This window comes from Dermacentor silvarum, chromosome 1, assembly GCF_013339745.2.
Source record: "Dermacentor silvarum isolate Dsil-2018 chromosome 1, BIME_Dsil_1.4, whole genome shotgun sequence".
Taxonomy (NCBI): domain Eukaryota; kingdom Metazoa; phylum Arthropoda; class Arachnida; order Ixodida; family Ixodidae; genus Dermacentor; species Dermacentor silvarum.
Window position 1 is genome coordinate 430,958,768 of NC_051154.1, and position 15,342 is coordinate 430,974,109.

Below are 15,342 nucleotides of genomic sequence, written 5' to 3' on the forward strand. Positions count from 1 at the left end.
TGCATACTTCAGTTGGACTTGACTTTTCACTTTTGCTATCTTTATTTTATTGCGACAGCAATTATATGGACACTCAAAGCGGATTTCTGCCATCGTCGTCGCCGTGAGGTTCTGTATGACGTCAAAAGGCCGTTTCACATGGCGCGATTGGGGCGAAAATAACCGTTCTGTCGCGCACGTCGCAGAGCGATTTTCCCTGGCAGCTTTCACATGCGTCTTTGACCGCGCGATTTCCGTCGTAGCGACGCCGAAGGTTGCTCCCTGCTCACAAAGTATCCATGCCTGCTTCGTTAAATAAAAACAACATGGAAACTAGTGAAATATTACAATTTCATATTATTTTTTTGAAAATAGAATAGTACATAATTTTTCAGCCTTCAAACGCGTTGAGACTGCGATCGCTTAGTCCGCAGTTGCGGCTAGTGAAAATGCTGCACAAACCGCATAAGCGTGTGGCGTGGTGGGTGGTTTTGTTTTGTACACTCTAGTTGTGTTGTTGCGGTACGATGGAAGCCACAACTCTTCTCCTGGGGGAGTATTTGCCTCTCCAAAAGAAGAAGCTACTATTAAGTGTGCAAGTGCCTGGAACAATTTGTAGCAATGAAGACGTTGACGACGGCGACGATCGTGAGGGTACGTGCCGTATGTTGAAGGCGGCGTCAGCTCCCGACCTGGATAGCATGCAGCTTCTCCTTTTAAATGAATTGTGCGAGCTGGGGAAAAAAATTGTTGATGAAGCTCCTGAGCCACAGGCGCTGGTGGGTACGCTCTGTTAAAACATTGAAACTGGTGCGCGACATTGCTCCGCTGAGCTTCCAACACGCGGTAAAACAGGAAAGTGCCTATTTCGACGGCGCTTGCTGTTACGTCACGTTGCTCCGCCCACATCGCGCCGATCGCTGCGACTCAGCGACGGAAATTCCAACATGTTGGAATCCCGTCGCGGAGAGCCTGCGACGTCGCGGCGGTCGCTGAGCGGCGGAATTCGCTGTGTCGCTGTGTGAAAATCGCGCCATGTGAAACGGCCTAATGGCGATGAAATCCTCGCCGTGCGCCGTATGCTGTATGTGCGAGTGAAAGCGCGCGAGGGACGCTGGCTTTCACGGGGAGCGAACGCACGGCGGAGAGCAAAGGCGCGTTCAGCGCCGCGCTGCCGGTAGGGCTGCAGAATTAAGCGTCTCTTTCCTCCTTTAAACTCACCCTATATATAGAGCGAACGCGACTTCTTCCGTCGCACGAAAGGCCGTGCGAGGACGGGAGGGAGGGATGGGAGGCGACGTTTAGCTGAGGCATCGAATGCGTAATTATATAAAAACGTTGCGAAGCGAGGAGGTGGTAAAGACTTCCGACGCTGCTCGAGGAGTGTCCCGTTCTGATCTCGTCGAAAACCTCCGAGCCGCCCCCAGAGGCAACGGCAACAGTCACCAACGCCGCGCGCGTTCGCTGCGAACGCGGGTAAAACGCCGACGGCGTCGACAGCAGTTCTGCGCGTTGCTGGTGCTGCTGCACGTCCCAGTTTATACAGCTAATAAAACTGCTATCCTTACTCTGTATAGCTCTCTATTAATTTGCTATCGCAGTTGATGCTTCGCCTTTCCGGTGAAACTACGACAATTTTCTTGGCTAACGGTACTGTACAAGGACTCACCAGCGTCATCTATCTTAGTTAATTCTGTACTAAGTGCCATTTCATAACATGTATTATTTATCGTTTCAAAAGCCACTAGTGCCAACTATATTTAGTCTTTAACAAGTTAAACAAATTTTAGGGTCCTACAGCAGTAGATAAATGTGTTTAGACCTTTTCAAAAGTGCCAGGCAAAAATTTCGATTAATAAATTATTCGATGAAGAGCCTTGCATCGAAAGCGATTAATTGATTAAAGGCCTACATGATGAATGATTATATGTTAATCGAATAAAAAAATTTATCGACCATCCCTAGCGCCCTGGACGGCTTCCGGTTTGGCTCAATGACGTAGGCCGCTAAATATAGCGAGCAAGAAAGGCAGTGGCGGTGATATAGATTAGCAGGAGTGCACTTACTGATCCGGCACAGTGGACTGATAAGGCCCGCGACCGTAAGTTTCTTGGGAGCGCACTATCGCTGCTGTTATCGCGCGAGCGATATCGTCTATTGCGTATACGTCAGGGTTATGTTTCATGGGTTTCCTATAGAACCGGTGCGATGCATTGTTTAAGAGGAAGCTTTAGCTCGGGCCTATGCCGGATACTCAAATACATTTAAAACTCAGGAATGGTTTCAGTAGAAAACTGCTGAACCAATTTGAAAGAAATATTTCATTCAAATATTTATTCAAAGTGCTGCATTTAAGAGAGAAAGTTGCATTGCAGAGACTGCAGCAAATATAATTTTTGTTTAGATAGTGTAATGTTCTCCAAGAATTGCATGATGGTCGTAAATTTGAAAAAAAATAGAAGCATGAAGTTTACAAATCCGCAACTCGGTCATTAAAAACAAATATGGCATTTCTATAAACTGCGCCCGCTGAAGTATCAAAAGCCAAGAATTTGCTTTCGCTATACCTTAAAACTTACGTGAATTTGTTATAATGTTTGGAAGGGTTTCGCAAATCCAACATTCACAACTTAGTGGTATATTTTAGGAAGGGGTATGATATATGATTGCTGTCCGCTGTGGATGTATTATTAGGTTCAGTTTACAGAATTCCGATATCGTTTTTAGCAGCTGAGGTACATTGTTTTATACGTCAAGTTTTCTTTTTCGAAATTTTGCAATTCTTTAAAATTTTGCGCAAAAAAGTAGAAAGCCGAAAAAAATATCCCTTTCTAAAATCACTATACGCTTTAACTTTTTTTCTAAATTCAACATAACTCATCAGATTTGGTGCAGTGGTTGCTCTGAGAAACAATTGCTGATTTCCCATGTATATCGATAGGAGCTCCCAAGCTTAATGTTCCCCTTAAGTTCGAGCTTGAATAATATACTTGTTGGTAAGATATGTTTGTAAGCATGCGATTGTGGCCTAATGAGCTACAGCACCGGCGTACTGAGCTCAACGGCAGAGGATATGTTTGTAAAGCGGCTTGGGAAAGAAGAGCAGAAAAGAAAGGGAGAAGGCAGGGATGTTGTTCAGAAGCGTGTCTAGTTGGCTAAAAATTACAAAATCCTGTGGTCGTCATACCACCTTGCGTTCCATCAGCATAATTTCTATTTGATTCCGCTATTATTCTCATATCGTCAATCAATCGAGATTAGAACGCCGTCTTCATGCATTGTAATTTCGTCGCAATTATTTATCGCCATCACTTCAGAATCATCTCATCGTGGTCATGCCGTCGTCATCACATGCCTTCGTCGTTCTATCGACATCATTCATTCTTTGTAATTCCATTGTCGTCACTGCATGCACCACCGGCCTGCGGCACTTGTTATACCGTCGTGAGATAACGTTGGCGAGCGATGGTCATAACAAAGCGGGTCAATTAGGGAGACAGCATACGGCCGCATAAAGCTGAATCACTTGAAACATCAGGAGAAACACTATGGATTCTAAATAAAGGTGTCTTAGCTAACACGGTTTGTCGCTTCTTGCGCACTAGATTGTGTGAATGTTAATCGCATTAACTTCGATAGTCATCTTAACAAGGAGTCTGCAGGAATTTTTTCGTCTTCGCGACACTAACGAACTCTGGTTCACATTGTTCCCAGCTTATTAACACATCCAATTCCAAGAGGTGATCGTGCTCTGGCGTGTGACGGACGACCCGAAGTTTAATGGAGGTAGCGCTATGATTTCTACAGCGGCGCCGCCTATCAACAAGGGGAAACACATTTGTATGGGTGGGAATAGCGGCGAAAGTCACACTTCAAGAGTTGATAGACATCACAGATTCGAATCAAACTGACAGAGTTCTAAATATATATGCATTGCAGTCGCGCTAAAGAAATTGGAAACTATTGGATTGGTGCGAGACTCGCTGCAAAAACATTCACTAGACACTCTCAGGTATCCAAGCTATCCTTAACGGGAATCAATGAGATGAGTTTCGATAGAGCTCGTTACATTTTTCAAGAGCGGAAGACGTGCTTAGAGGCAGAGTCGACTGCAATATTTTATCGCTGCACAAAAATATGTAGATTTTTGGCGTGATCATTTTAATGGGAAAAGCAAAAATTAAACAAGTTTTCAAGAAGTTCTTAGAGTACTTAGATAAAATTGTAGCAAATACATTCTGAAAAGTTCATTTACAACTTTTTTGTGTCTGGCATAGGGCAACTCACTACTGATTTCCATGATTTTTCTTCGTTATATTTTCAAGCGAGTTGACTATTCTTCCGTAGGTTATTGCACAATTAGCCGAACTAATTACATTGCGACTTTCAAGTGTCCATTGTTCTTAGACAAATGCTTCAAGTCTACGCGGATGCTTCAAACTTTCTCAACATTGGTGAGGGGGATGTGAAAAACAAAACAGAAATGCAGAGCATTTTATTGCCTCAGTAAATTTTCATTTCGAATGCTATTTCTACTCGTTAAGTGGCTCTACCCTCTTGTTCGCAGCCTTGTATATGTTTTTTTAGCACTAGGTGCGTTCTCAGCGAATTTACGTGAATAAACAAGCAGGTCATATTTTAATCTGACAGAGAAAAAGAAAAGCCTACGTTGTAGATGCACTGTACTGAAACACAAGTAGACGGAGTCCAAATTTGCATATATTTCGAAGCAAGGATGCCTAAATTTTCTATTGAAAAACTGACATCATTAAAATGAAGCCGAATAAAGCAATAAAAATGGCATGTTCCGTGTGAAAATATGATGAGCGCTAGCCTTGCGGGCCAACAATTTCTGTTTAATGAAAAAAAAAACCTTCTAGTGGCCGTGTAATATGGTATTCCTAAAATCCAGTAAACAGCGTACTTAAATTTACATTCACTACAAAATTATTGGCTCGAGTTCCACCACTGTCGGTGCATCCGAATGACTATATGAGATTCAAAAGTGAGATGAAGTGGCTGGCCTCGGCGTATACGGGACTGTTTACTTACGCCTTCGCTATAGTATGTTGCCGCACACTTTAAAGCACGAGCATGGTGATCAACCGATGAGCTTTTCTACAAGTTAATCCCTACATGTAAGCAGGTGTTCTGCCACTCCCGGTGGTTGTTGCCAGCATGATCCCTCCCTATTCTCCTAACTGTCGATTGTATGGTTTGTTTTTATACCCAATATTCACATAATAATCTGTGCTTGTTGGGCTAGTAATGAAATGTTTATTTTTATCGCATTTAAATTGTCAAGTAACCAGCAAGAAGGGATGCAGGGCAAAAACCTTCTTTGATGCAGCTTGAAGAGCGCGCGGCGGCCGTTGATCACATGACAGTATCTTCACAACAACTAAGAATTCGAGCTAGCTTCGTATAGGCAAAATGGCTAACATGGGCCGAACAGAACCATGCCGGCCAACGTATGATACTTTCGGGCGCGGGCCATGCAGGCCCGGACCTGAAAAACCGGCCCACGCAGTGTTGTACTTCAGATAGTCTGATGAGCAGATTCCCACATAATTATGAAAGATTGAGTACAACAGCTTAAGACGTAACCTGCTTCCCTGTTCAAGCAAAGGATCCAGTCAAATTATTTTTCCCTCTTACACTTAAAAAGCGGTTGTATATCCCCAGGACGAACAGTGTCACGACGGATTGGACTTTTTCTAGTGCAGTAATATGCAAAACAATTTAATTCTTCGGCTTTAGGTGCCAAAACCACGATGTCATTCTTCTTTCTGGGGTTTTACGTGCCAAAACCAGTTCTGATTATGAGGCACGCCGTAGTGGAGTGCTCCGGATTAATTTTGACCACCTGGGGTTCTTTAACGTGCACTACAACGCAAGCACACGAGCGTTTTTGCAGTCCGCCTCCATCGAAATGCGGCCGCCGCGGCCGGGATTCGATCCCGCAACCTCGTGCTCAGCAGCTCAACGCCTTAGCTAACTGAGCAACCACGGCGGGTACCACGATCTCATTATGAGGCACGCCGTAGTGGGGGACACCGGATTAAGTTAGACCACCTGGGATTAATTAACGTTCACTTAATGCTGCATTGATATGCACATGAGAAAACGGATCCCACACAGGGCATGCCTGCTCCAAAATTGGTAAAACTTGTTTTATACACTGCTTCTTTTACGTTGTTACTTACGTGTTTTAAACTTTGTTGCATGAAGTGAAGGGCCCGTCCTGCATTTATAACTACGGTATTAGCATGCTATGACCAAGAGCCATCCTCTGACAGCGTAAGACCTAACTATTTCACTGATGAATTATTTTTGTATTTTTTGGCCACTTAACAAATACTTATATCTCATTTTGTTATATTTTTTTAGTGAAGCTAATGTGTGCATGATTATTTATGTTTAGGGACATGCTATTAGTGACACACTATTTTTATACGCGCTTCAAGTCGGCCGCCAATAAAAACAATGACTCATTAGATGCCCTTGCAAACGGTACACAATCATCCAGAAAAATTGTATCCCGGTTCGATAACATCACACGTATTGTTAATAAAAAGAAAACAAGAAATTCGGCAGAGACATTTAAAACTGCTTACGTATGGGTATGCGAAAGTGATATAGTCCCTTTGGTGAAATGTTTTTTGCGCACGTCGTTTCGTGCTCGTGCAAGTTCTCCCCTGCGTTCTTACAGCGCCTCGGTGAGGCCAAATGAAAACGCACCAAGCGTCGGAAGCACTCGCTTGCCCACGAGTTCATAACTTGAAGGAGCGCACCGCGGCGTTCAGTTGGACATTAACGCAATTTATTTCATTTAGTCATTTTATACGCTCATGACCTGGTGCCACCCCCTACCCATTGGCTGTGCTGTCATGTGCCTAACGAAGTACGCAATAGGCCACGCGTTTATACTCCATTTAATACATGAGCTGCAACGCTGTGGAAGCTACGCAAGGAGTACGTCCACCAAAATTTATCACTCCGCGTGTTCCATCTACGCTTCGCTGCGCGCCAGCGGCGTTTGCTCACGCGGGCTTGTACGTGAGGCTGCTGTCACGTGCTGCAAAAATAAATAACAAGGAAAAGCAAATTGATATAAAGCCACGTGTTAGCAGCCGTATGAGTACAAATTTTGTTTATTTCTAAGGGTGAGTGAATGAGCGAAAATTTAGGTCCAGAGAAGACGCACTAAGGATAAATTCATTTTTTCCGTTCAGAACTGAGCTTATTAAACAAAATTTTCAGAAAAATCGGTCAATAAACACCGAACTATTTCAAAGGGCGAACGCAGCCACTGCAAGAAGTATCTCTAGCCTCCACAGCCTTACGCCTGATATATGAAACGGAGTATGCCTTCGAAGTGACGTGCGCAATGACGCACGTACTAGGCGCACCTTTAGTGAATCACAATAGTGGAGCCGCTGTGGCGTCGGGGGAGCGCGCTCCTCTCGCGCCCCCGAGGGTGGTGGTGGTGAAAGCATTCATTGCCAAATGATTGAAGAAAGGGGAAAAGCCCCCTTAGTTGACACGAGGCAGCCCTTAGGGGGCCGCCGTTGTGGAGGAAACGAGAGCCCATGGAGGGCTATCCGCTTCAGGGCTGCGGCGATAATCAGGCGCTGGTCTGTAGCAGTGGAGCTGTCCAGGAGAGTCTCCCAGTATGACTCCGCCGTGGTTTGGGATGGAGGGTGTGGAAAGGTAGGGCATGTGAGGAGGACATGAAGAAAGTTTCCTGGTTACCCGCAGAGCTTACAGGAAGACAAGAACTGATCGGGGTATCGGGCATGAAGGAGAATAGGGTAGGGAGCAGTACGGGTCTGGAGTCGGCGCCAGTGCGAGGCTTGGGTTAGTGTTAGGAAGGGAGCCGGCGGTGCATAAACATGCCGGGTATCTCGGTAATGTGTAAGGATGTCTCTGAAAGTAAGCAGACGCCCCAGGTCTGGCGGAGGGGGTCCGACTCTGGCCCGGAAAGTAAGACCTCGGGCGAGGGAGTGGACCTCCTCGTTACCAGGGAGGCCTGCGTGTGCGGGGGTCCAGATAAGGGTTACGTGGCGGGTGGGGTGCCAGAAGCGTAGAAACCGGGCCGTGGTGCCGGATACGAGGCCTTTGGGGAAATTTGATAGGGCGGATTTTCAGTCGGAAAAAATTTTAGTGGCAGAGGTGGAGATGAGAGTGAGCGCAATGGCTGCCTCCTCTGCAGTTTCGGATGAGTCTGTGGTGATGAGCCTGATGCGAGTAATCAGGCTTGATTGTTAGCGACAGCGAGGACCATGCGGGAGCCCGACGAATACGTTGCCACGTCCACGTAGGCTACCTCAGAACGGTCGCCGTAGTGCTTGTGTAGGGCTTTGGCGCGGGCTGCCCTGCGTTTCCCGTCGTGCTCGGGGTGCATATTCTTCGGGATGGGAGGAATGACAAGATGGGAATATAGGTCTGGAGGTAGGGGGACCGCCAGGAAGGGTGATCGGGGCAATGCCTAGCTCACAGAGTAGAGTGCGGCCTGCCGCTGTACTCAACAAACGAGTACGCTGTGCTGTTAAGGTTGCTTCTGCCAGCTATTCAAACGTATTGTGGGTACCGAGGTTGAGGAGCCGGGCAGTGGAGGTGCTGGGGGTAGGCAGAGGGCCACCTTCGTGCAGCTCCTGAGGAGCGCGTTGATGCGGTCCCGCCTTTTCTGCTTTAGGGGGGGGGGGTATGGAAATGCGTACGCCGTGTGGCTCGTGATGTAGACTTGGGTGAGGGGGAGAGTGTTCTGCTCTCGTAAACCCGCGCGTCGATGTGTCACGCGCCGAATCAGACGGGTGGCTTGTAGGGTTTGGATCTGGAGAGCTTGGATGGTGTCGACATGCGCGCCGTGGGAGTGAAGGACGAGGCCCAGGATGCGAATCTTAGAGACTAGGGGAATGGGATGGTTCCCTAGCGTGAGTGAGATGGGAGGGTTGACGGGGTCGTGCGGCCTGGGGCAGTAGAGGAAAAGTTCTGATTTGGAAGGGGAGCAGGCTAGGCCGCCCGCGCGAACGTACGAGTCGATGATTTTGAGGGCCGACTGTAGGTTGCACTCCATGTTGGCATCACTGCCTCGGTTGGCCCAGACAGTGATGTCGTCGGCATAGAAGCTGAAATGTATGTCGTGGACTTGGGAGAGTTGGTTGGGGAGTTGGAGAAGGGCTATGTTGAAGAGGATGGGAGACAGCACAGTATCCTGAGGCGTCCTCCGCGCTCCCAGTGAGACACGGGAAAGCCGGTGGTCCCCCAGGGTGAGTGTGGCTGTGGGTTGGGAAAGGAAGTCGCGGATGTAACTGTACATCCGCTGGCCTACGCCTAGGGCATGGAGGCCTTCTAGGACGGATGCGTGGAACGTTGTCGAAAGCTTTTGTTAGGTCGACAGTGAGGATAGCCTTGGTATCACCCGCGGGCGAGTCGAGGATGTGGTGTTTGAGTTGTAGAAAGACGTCCTGCGTAGACAAGCCCGGGCGGATACCAAACATGCACGAATGAAAGAGGTTGTTGTTCTCCAGACACCGGCTCAGCCGGGTCTGGAGAACGTGCTCCATAAGCTTGCACACGCAGGACGTAGGGGACATGGGACGGAGATTAGCGGGGAGAAGTCGTTTGCCTGATTTTGGAATGATAACTACCTTAGCGTCCTTTCCTTGACGTGGGAGGGCGCCGCGCAGCCAGCATTCATTGAAGTAATCGGTTAGGGCTGTGATGGAGGGAGAATCGAGTTTGCGTAGTGCCTTATTGTGCACTTCGTCGGGACCGGGAGCTGAGGACGTATTGAGGCGCTGAAGTTCTGCCCTGACTTCTGCCTCTGTGATGGGTTTGTCGAGGAGGTCGTTGTGGGGTGCCTGTATAGCCGGGGTGGTCTCCGGGGGATATGCGGTGAAGTGTAGATGCGGGGAAGTTGGGTTGCCGCGGCCGATGTTGGTGCGTTCGAGGAGGTAGTGGGAGTTGCGGCCCTCTTCTTGGCCCGCGGTTCGCCAGTAGGGGGAGAGGGTGGTAGGGGAGGGAATTTATGAGCGGCCGGGGCCACTGTTGCGCCGGGGTAGGGGTTTGCACCTGCTGGAAGGCATGCAGCTGCAGCTGAAGGCGTTCGTTGGAGGTGTGGAGGGAGGCGAGCTGTGCGCGGACATGCAACATTTCCTTATAGAGGGGGTTGGCGGAGTCTTTGGGAGATTACGCCTGCCCAGCTCAACTCACTGGTGTGGTAGCCGGGTTCCTGTGCAGGTGGTCTCGGGGGGACTGGAAGTGGGGGTTGCCTGAGTCCGGTCCAGGAGTGGGATCGGGCCATGGGCTTGGTACGGTTGGAGGGCTGTTTCAGTGCGGCAGGCTGTAGCACCGGGAGGGACTCCACGGTGAGCTGCAGAGCCTGAGGCTTGCGGGTCATGGAGCGGCTACGATGTTGGGGTGGAGCTTGATTTTTTGGGAGCTTGGTTGGCGGCTGCCTCGGCGGCTCGCCTGGCATCCCTGTACCTCTTCTTGGCTAGGTATGGGGTGCGGTATAGCAGGCCTTGCAGGCTCTGTCCGCCGTCAGGTGTGTTTTGCTGCAGATCTTGGAGAACGGCGTGCAGGCGTTGTCCTCGGGGGGTCTACTTGGTCACAGCCGGGGCAGCGACGTTGCTTGGAAGCCGGGCACACATCTGCACGGTCGCCGACTGCGCCGAAGTTAGGGCAGTGCTCGATATTCTTTTTGAGGAGCTAGCACCTATAAAGTACGGAGGAGGAGTAGATGTGCGTGGGCACGCAGTCTTGTTCGAAAAGGATGATGATGGACTCCGTCGAGCTCATGCATCTAAAGTTGAAGATGGGAGGGTTCCGCTCGTGATTGAGACGATCCTGAATATCGTCGTAAGAGTGGATGAGAGGGACCCCATGGGCCACACCGCGGGCACTGCAGTCTTCCGGGGCCGCTTGGTAGGAGTAGTCGTAGGCAGTGTCTTTAATAAGTACGGACTTCATGAGGAGGTAGTGGAGTTGACGTTGCGGGTCGGGAGTGTTGATGATGACGAGGTGTTGGAGGGTGTTGATGATTACGGTGTCTGGCTTGGCCTCTTGGTGTCCGAGGCGGGCTGCTTGCAGAATGGCATCGCGAAGTGCAACGACGTTCACGGTCCGAAGGTGGAGGCCGCCACGGGGACGGAGGGTGATTTTATGATTCTCGATGGGTAGCTTGGGGTGGCGTAGGGCAGAGAGTTGGGGCGGCCGGTGCCGGCGCCCCGCCAGAGCTTGAGGCGTAGATGGCTGCTTACATTTCTCGGCAGTGGCGGAATTCAGAGTAACGGTGGGGCCGGAGTTGTGAGTCGTGCTTCTCTTGATTACCAGCCGTTGTTAGAGGTTAGTTCGGAGGGTGATATTTGTTCTCCCTCTACTACGGTTGGATGCCGCCGTCGAGGCGCCGACGCGCCGGACGACCCTTGTGCGCACCTGCGTCTCTTGCGGCGTTCGGTGTCGGCGGCTGCTGCACAGCGAAGCTTATCCTCATAGCGAAGCGTGATCAGGAAAAGAGATGCACTTGCCTCCTGATGTGGTGGTCCAAACCGGGAAAAGTTGGTATCGGCAGGTTCCAGGCGAGAAGCAGAGGCTGATGATAATAAATTCAGATGGCTAGGATGAGTTGATTCGGTCGTAGGGGATAAAGTTTGCGGAGGGCATGTAAAGCACGTCCGCTCTCCACAAGAGACGGAGCGGGTCGCCTCAGCGCCCTGGAGGCCCGGTTTTGATTCCCACCGAGATCAAAATTTACCAATTTTTCATTTCAAAGAAATTGATTTACTTTGTTTACATGAACCTACCTGCTAAATTTGTCGTCAATTAGAGCAATTTTTACGTGTTTTTTACTCTTTTCCGTCGGCCATTTTTGGTAGGGTCATTCGGTCACGCCGCCGACTACAACGTCGGATTTTCGCGTGTTGGGACATATAATGCTTTCGCATTAAAAAATAGAAAGGAATCGGCCCCAACACGGAGCCTTGCGCCACACCAGACGTAGCAGCAACTCTCATTCAAAACAGCTCCTCGACGTACTTACTTAACAACGCGGAGTTAGAGCCTGTATATTCATAAAAGCATTTACGTGTTTATAATACCGCTAATTTTATCTGGTCAACCTATTACTGCTAATCTCACCTGGTATATCGACATTAGTAGCAATGCGGATCGAACGTTGGGTTATTTACTCCGGTACACTTATAATGCCACAATCCTTTCTCAAGTTACTACTACAAAAAACACCTATAGGAACAAAATTTGAGTATGCATCCAATGTGTCATATTCCATTACATTTATTACCTCATTATACCTCAAAATAACTCTACTCATTTTATATCTTCAACTTATGATTGAATAGCTATTCTAACCTCAAATACAACTTAACATGGCTTTTTAACCCTTAAACTAATACAGTCGAACCCACATATATCGAATCTGAAGGAGATTACAAAAAGTTTGTTGTACAGGTAATTCGATATATAAAATAATAGGCCCTCAGGTAAACGGTGGCTTACCGATTAGTGCATCCGAGAGCCGCTAACTTACTGCACGCATATCGGGGGAAAAACAAGCACACTTTATTTACCCGCAAAAAATTGCTGGATCACTCTTAACTTCATTGAAAAGTACGAGCTGATTCTTTTCTTTACACTTGTAGCGGCCATCGCTTGCGGAAAATAAACTAGGCACTCAACCCACACGACTACGCCTCGAAAATCGGATTGAAGGAATGTTGACATCCGAGGTAGCATGCGGGCTAGCCGAACAGCTCGACGGGGCTCAACTGACTGCATGGTGTCTTCTCCACCTCCAGGTGCCAGAATGCCTCATAATGCACTATGAGGTCTTCTGCGTGGCGCCGCGTTTGTTATATAGAATGTGCTGGTGAACGGGCGTTCTATATATGCGTGCACCAGCCCGATATATTTGCATGGAATTTTCAAGGGGATTTTACAGCTGTTCGATATACTGAATGATTCGTTATAGGTTGGTTTGATATATCCCGGGCACGACAGTAGCCCCCTCACAACATATATCGTATCGTATTGATCAGCTGTACAAAATACGTATCAGATTTAGTCACATTAACTTGCTTAGGCTCTTTCTGGCCTCGCACAGCCCTTGAATGGAATCGCCTCCCCGAAGAAATCCTAAAGAGTACTATTAAACGCAAGTTTCATGCAACATCAACTAGCGTACGTTGTGTAATCTCAATTCGTTAATTACTTACTATGTTTGTTTTAAATTCTTTGTAAGATCAGGTATTATGGTGTAATTGTAAAGCTGCCTTCCTGGTACGCACTGGTTTTTTCCACGTACCACCAACTAAAATGATATGATTAGAAAGGTGCTTTTTAATAATTGCATAATTTGTGTAGCCCGCTCAATCCACTTCCTTCCGTAATGTCTTCGAGCGCTGACGGTGCAAATAAATAAATTATTAAACTGTAAAAAATATTTCTTGGATGAGGGGCGGTCACTTCCGGCAATGTTTCATCATCTTCACCAGACTATCTTTATGTCCATGGCAGGACGAAGGCCTCTCCCAGCGATCTCCAATGACACCTGTCCGTCGATGTATAATATATGTGCATTATTTAAAGCTACATAGTTTCAGACTATATAGCTAAACTCAGTTTTTCCTTCTGAAGTAAGTAATCAGTTTTCGCTCTTAGCCGCTTATTTTGTCTGTGCATGAAAGTCTCTCGTCTTCTTTGCTCAAATGACAACCTAATCAGCGAGCTCTTGAAACTTATAGCGCTTTGTTAAATAAGTTGCTATGCGTTTTTGGACTCACGCGCTAAAATAACAAAACGTACATTGTTTTATAAATGCAGTGAATGAAATTGCTGCGAAAAAACCGAGCCGTCTAATACATTTAAGATTTTTATTAATGCCTATAGCCAGGAAGTTTATGCAAACACATGATTGGGTATTATTACATTCTCAAACTCCTACGGCATTTCCCCTATGTGGAGAAGTCAGTTTAACTTTTAAATGATTCACAATTCAACTTTTTGAAGTTTCGACCATATATTTGATTTCAGAGAAACACGTTGTGGGGCTAGTTGGTGCATAGCTATCTAATGATGAAGCGCCAACAGTGACAGCACACTAAGAAGGAACAAAGACAGGAAGCGCCTTGTCCTGTCTTTCTTTCCTTCTTAGTGTGCTGTCACGGTTGGCGCTTCATCTTTAGAAATATATTTGAAAGAGAGAAATGTGCACGACCAATAGGAACATATGCTGGAGGACGAAATTCTTATGAAATTTTGCAAAATAAACTGTGTTTACCATCTGAACAGCATATTTCTACCCTGGAACAGCGAGAAAATTGAAATGTATAACATGCATCGAAGTTTGCATGGCGAGTATTATGAAGTACAGTTTCAGTTTTCTTTCTTTAAATTTATGATATATGACAGTTGATTTGATGACTTCACTCCTTGTTTGATGTTTAGGCTACTGACACTGCACAAACTATATTTTTGTCATAATACGGAATACAGGCAGCAGAGTGCGACTCATAAACACATCGAGATAATGAGGTGTAATTTGCGGATACATTTGTCGCGATCGGTAATATAGGAGCCCCTTTATCACAAATATGTGCCTTGGTTGAGAGCGCGTGTGCTGAAAATGGAATGATTGTCCGCGCTTTCCGTGCAGCTGCCGAAGTGACTGTGACAGCCTTTCGCTGTTTAAAGGTTAGAGCCTTTCGATGCCAAGCGCCTGAAATATACACAAACAACGCGCTTGTCCGGAACCAGAAAGCTCGCAAGTATCATGCCAAGGGAGGGATTACCCTTCTACGGGTTAGTCGCGTCCTTGAGAAAAAAAGAAAAACTGGGGAGTGACAAGTCATTTTTAACGACGGGCTGTCGCTCTTATCGTTTTCACAAATGACAACTTGCGCCAACGTACCACGCTTTGTCGGGAAGCTGTTATGGTCCATTCTTTAGAAAAAGTATTTATTTTTGTTCCAAAACGTAACTTACGTCATCGGGGCAGATTTATTAATATAAAGGTCATGAGTCAAGCGGTGGTACCTAGGTGACGTGAATGCCCGAGAAAGATGGACTTGTACAGTCACTTTCTTTTGGAAGCGCTAATGACGTTGGAATTTAAACCACAATAGAACTTTGTACACGGTATTTTTCCCAACAGCTTAACAGAAGGCAAATCAGTCCTCATATTATTAAACTTATAACTTTTTAGCAGAGATATTCTCAGATGACTTCAATATATATATATACAATAAAAGGGCTCTGTAATTTCCGCCGTGACTTTACGTAGGTACAATAGCGTACTTCATGTAATAATCCCAGTCAGCCTACTCACATATACCGTATTAC

General features: G+C 47.1%; 1 protein-coding gene across 1 annotated transcript; it reads right to left on the reverse strand.

Annotated features, from left to right (window-relative positions):
* Window positions 1–8,530: 8,530 nt before the first annotated feature.
* Window positions 8,531–9,301, reverse strand: LOC119448116 (uncharacterized). Its single transcript, XM_037711591.1, has one exon. The coding sequence runs from the start codon at window positions 9,299–9,301 to the stop codon at window positions 8,531–8,533; it is 771 nt and encodes a 256-aa protein (XP_037567519.1).
* Between the last annotated feature and the right edge of the window lie 6,041 nt (window positions 9,302–15,342).

Bases quoted from the DNA above. Each gene is read 5' to 3' on its own strand.
- LOC119448116 (XM_037711591.1), bottom strand. From the start codon at position 9,301: ATGTACAGTTACATCCGCGACTTCCTTTCCCAACCCACAGCCACACTC.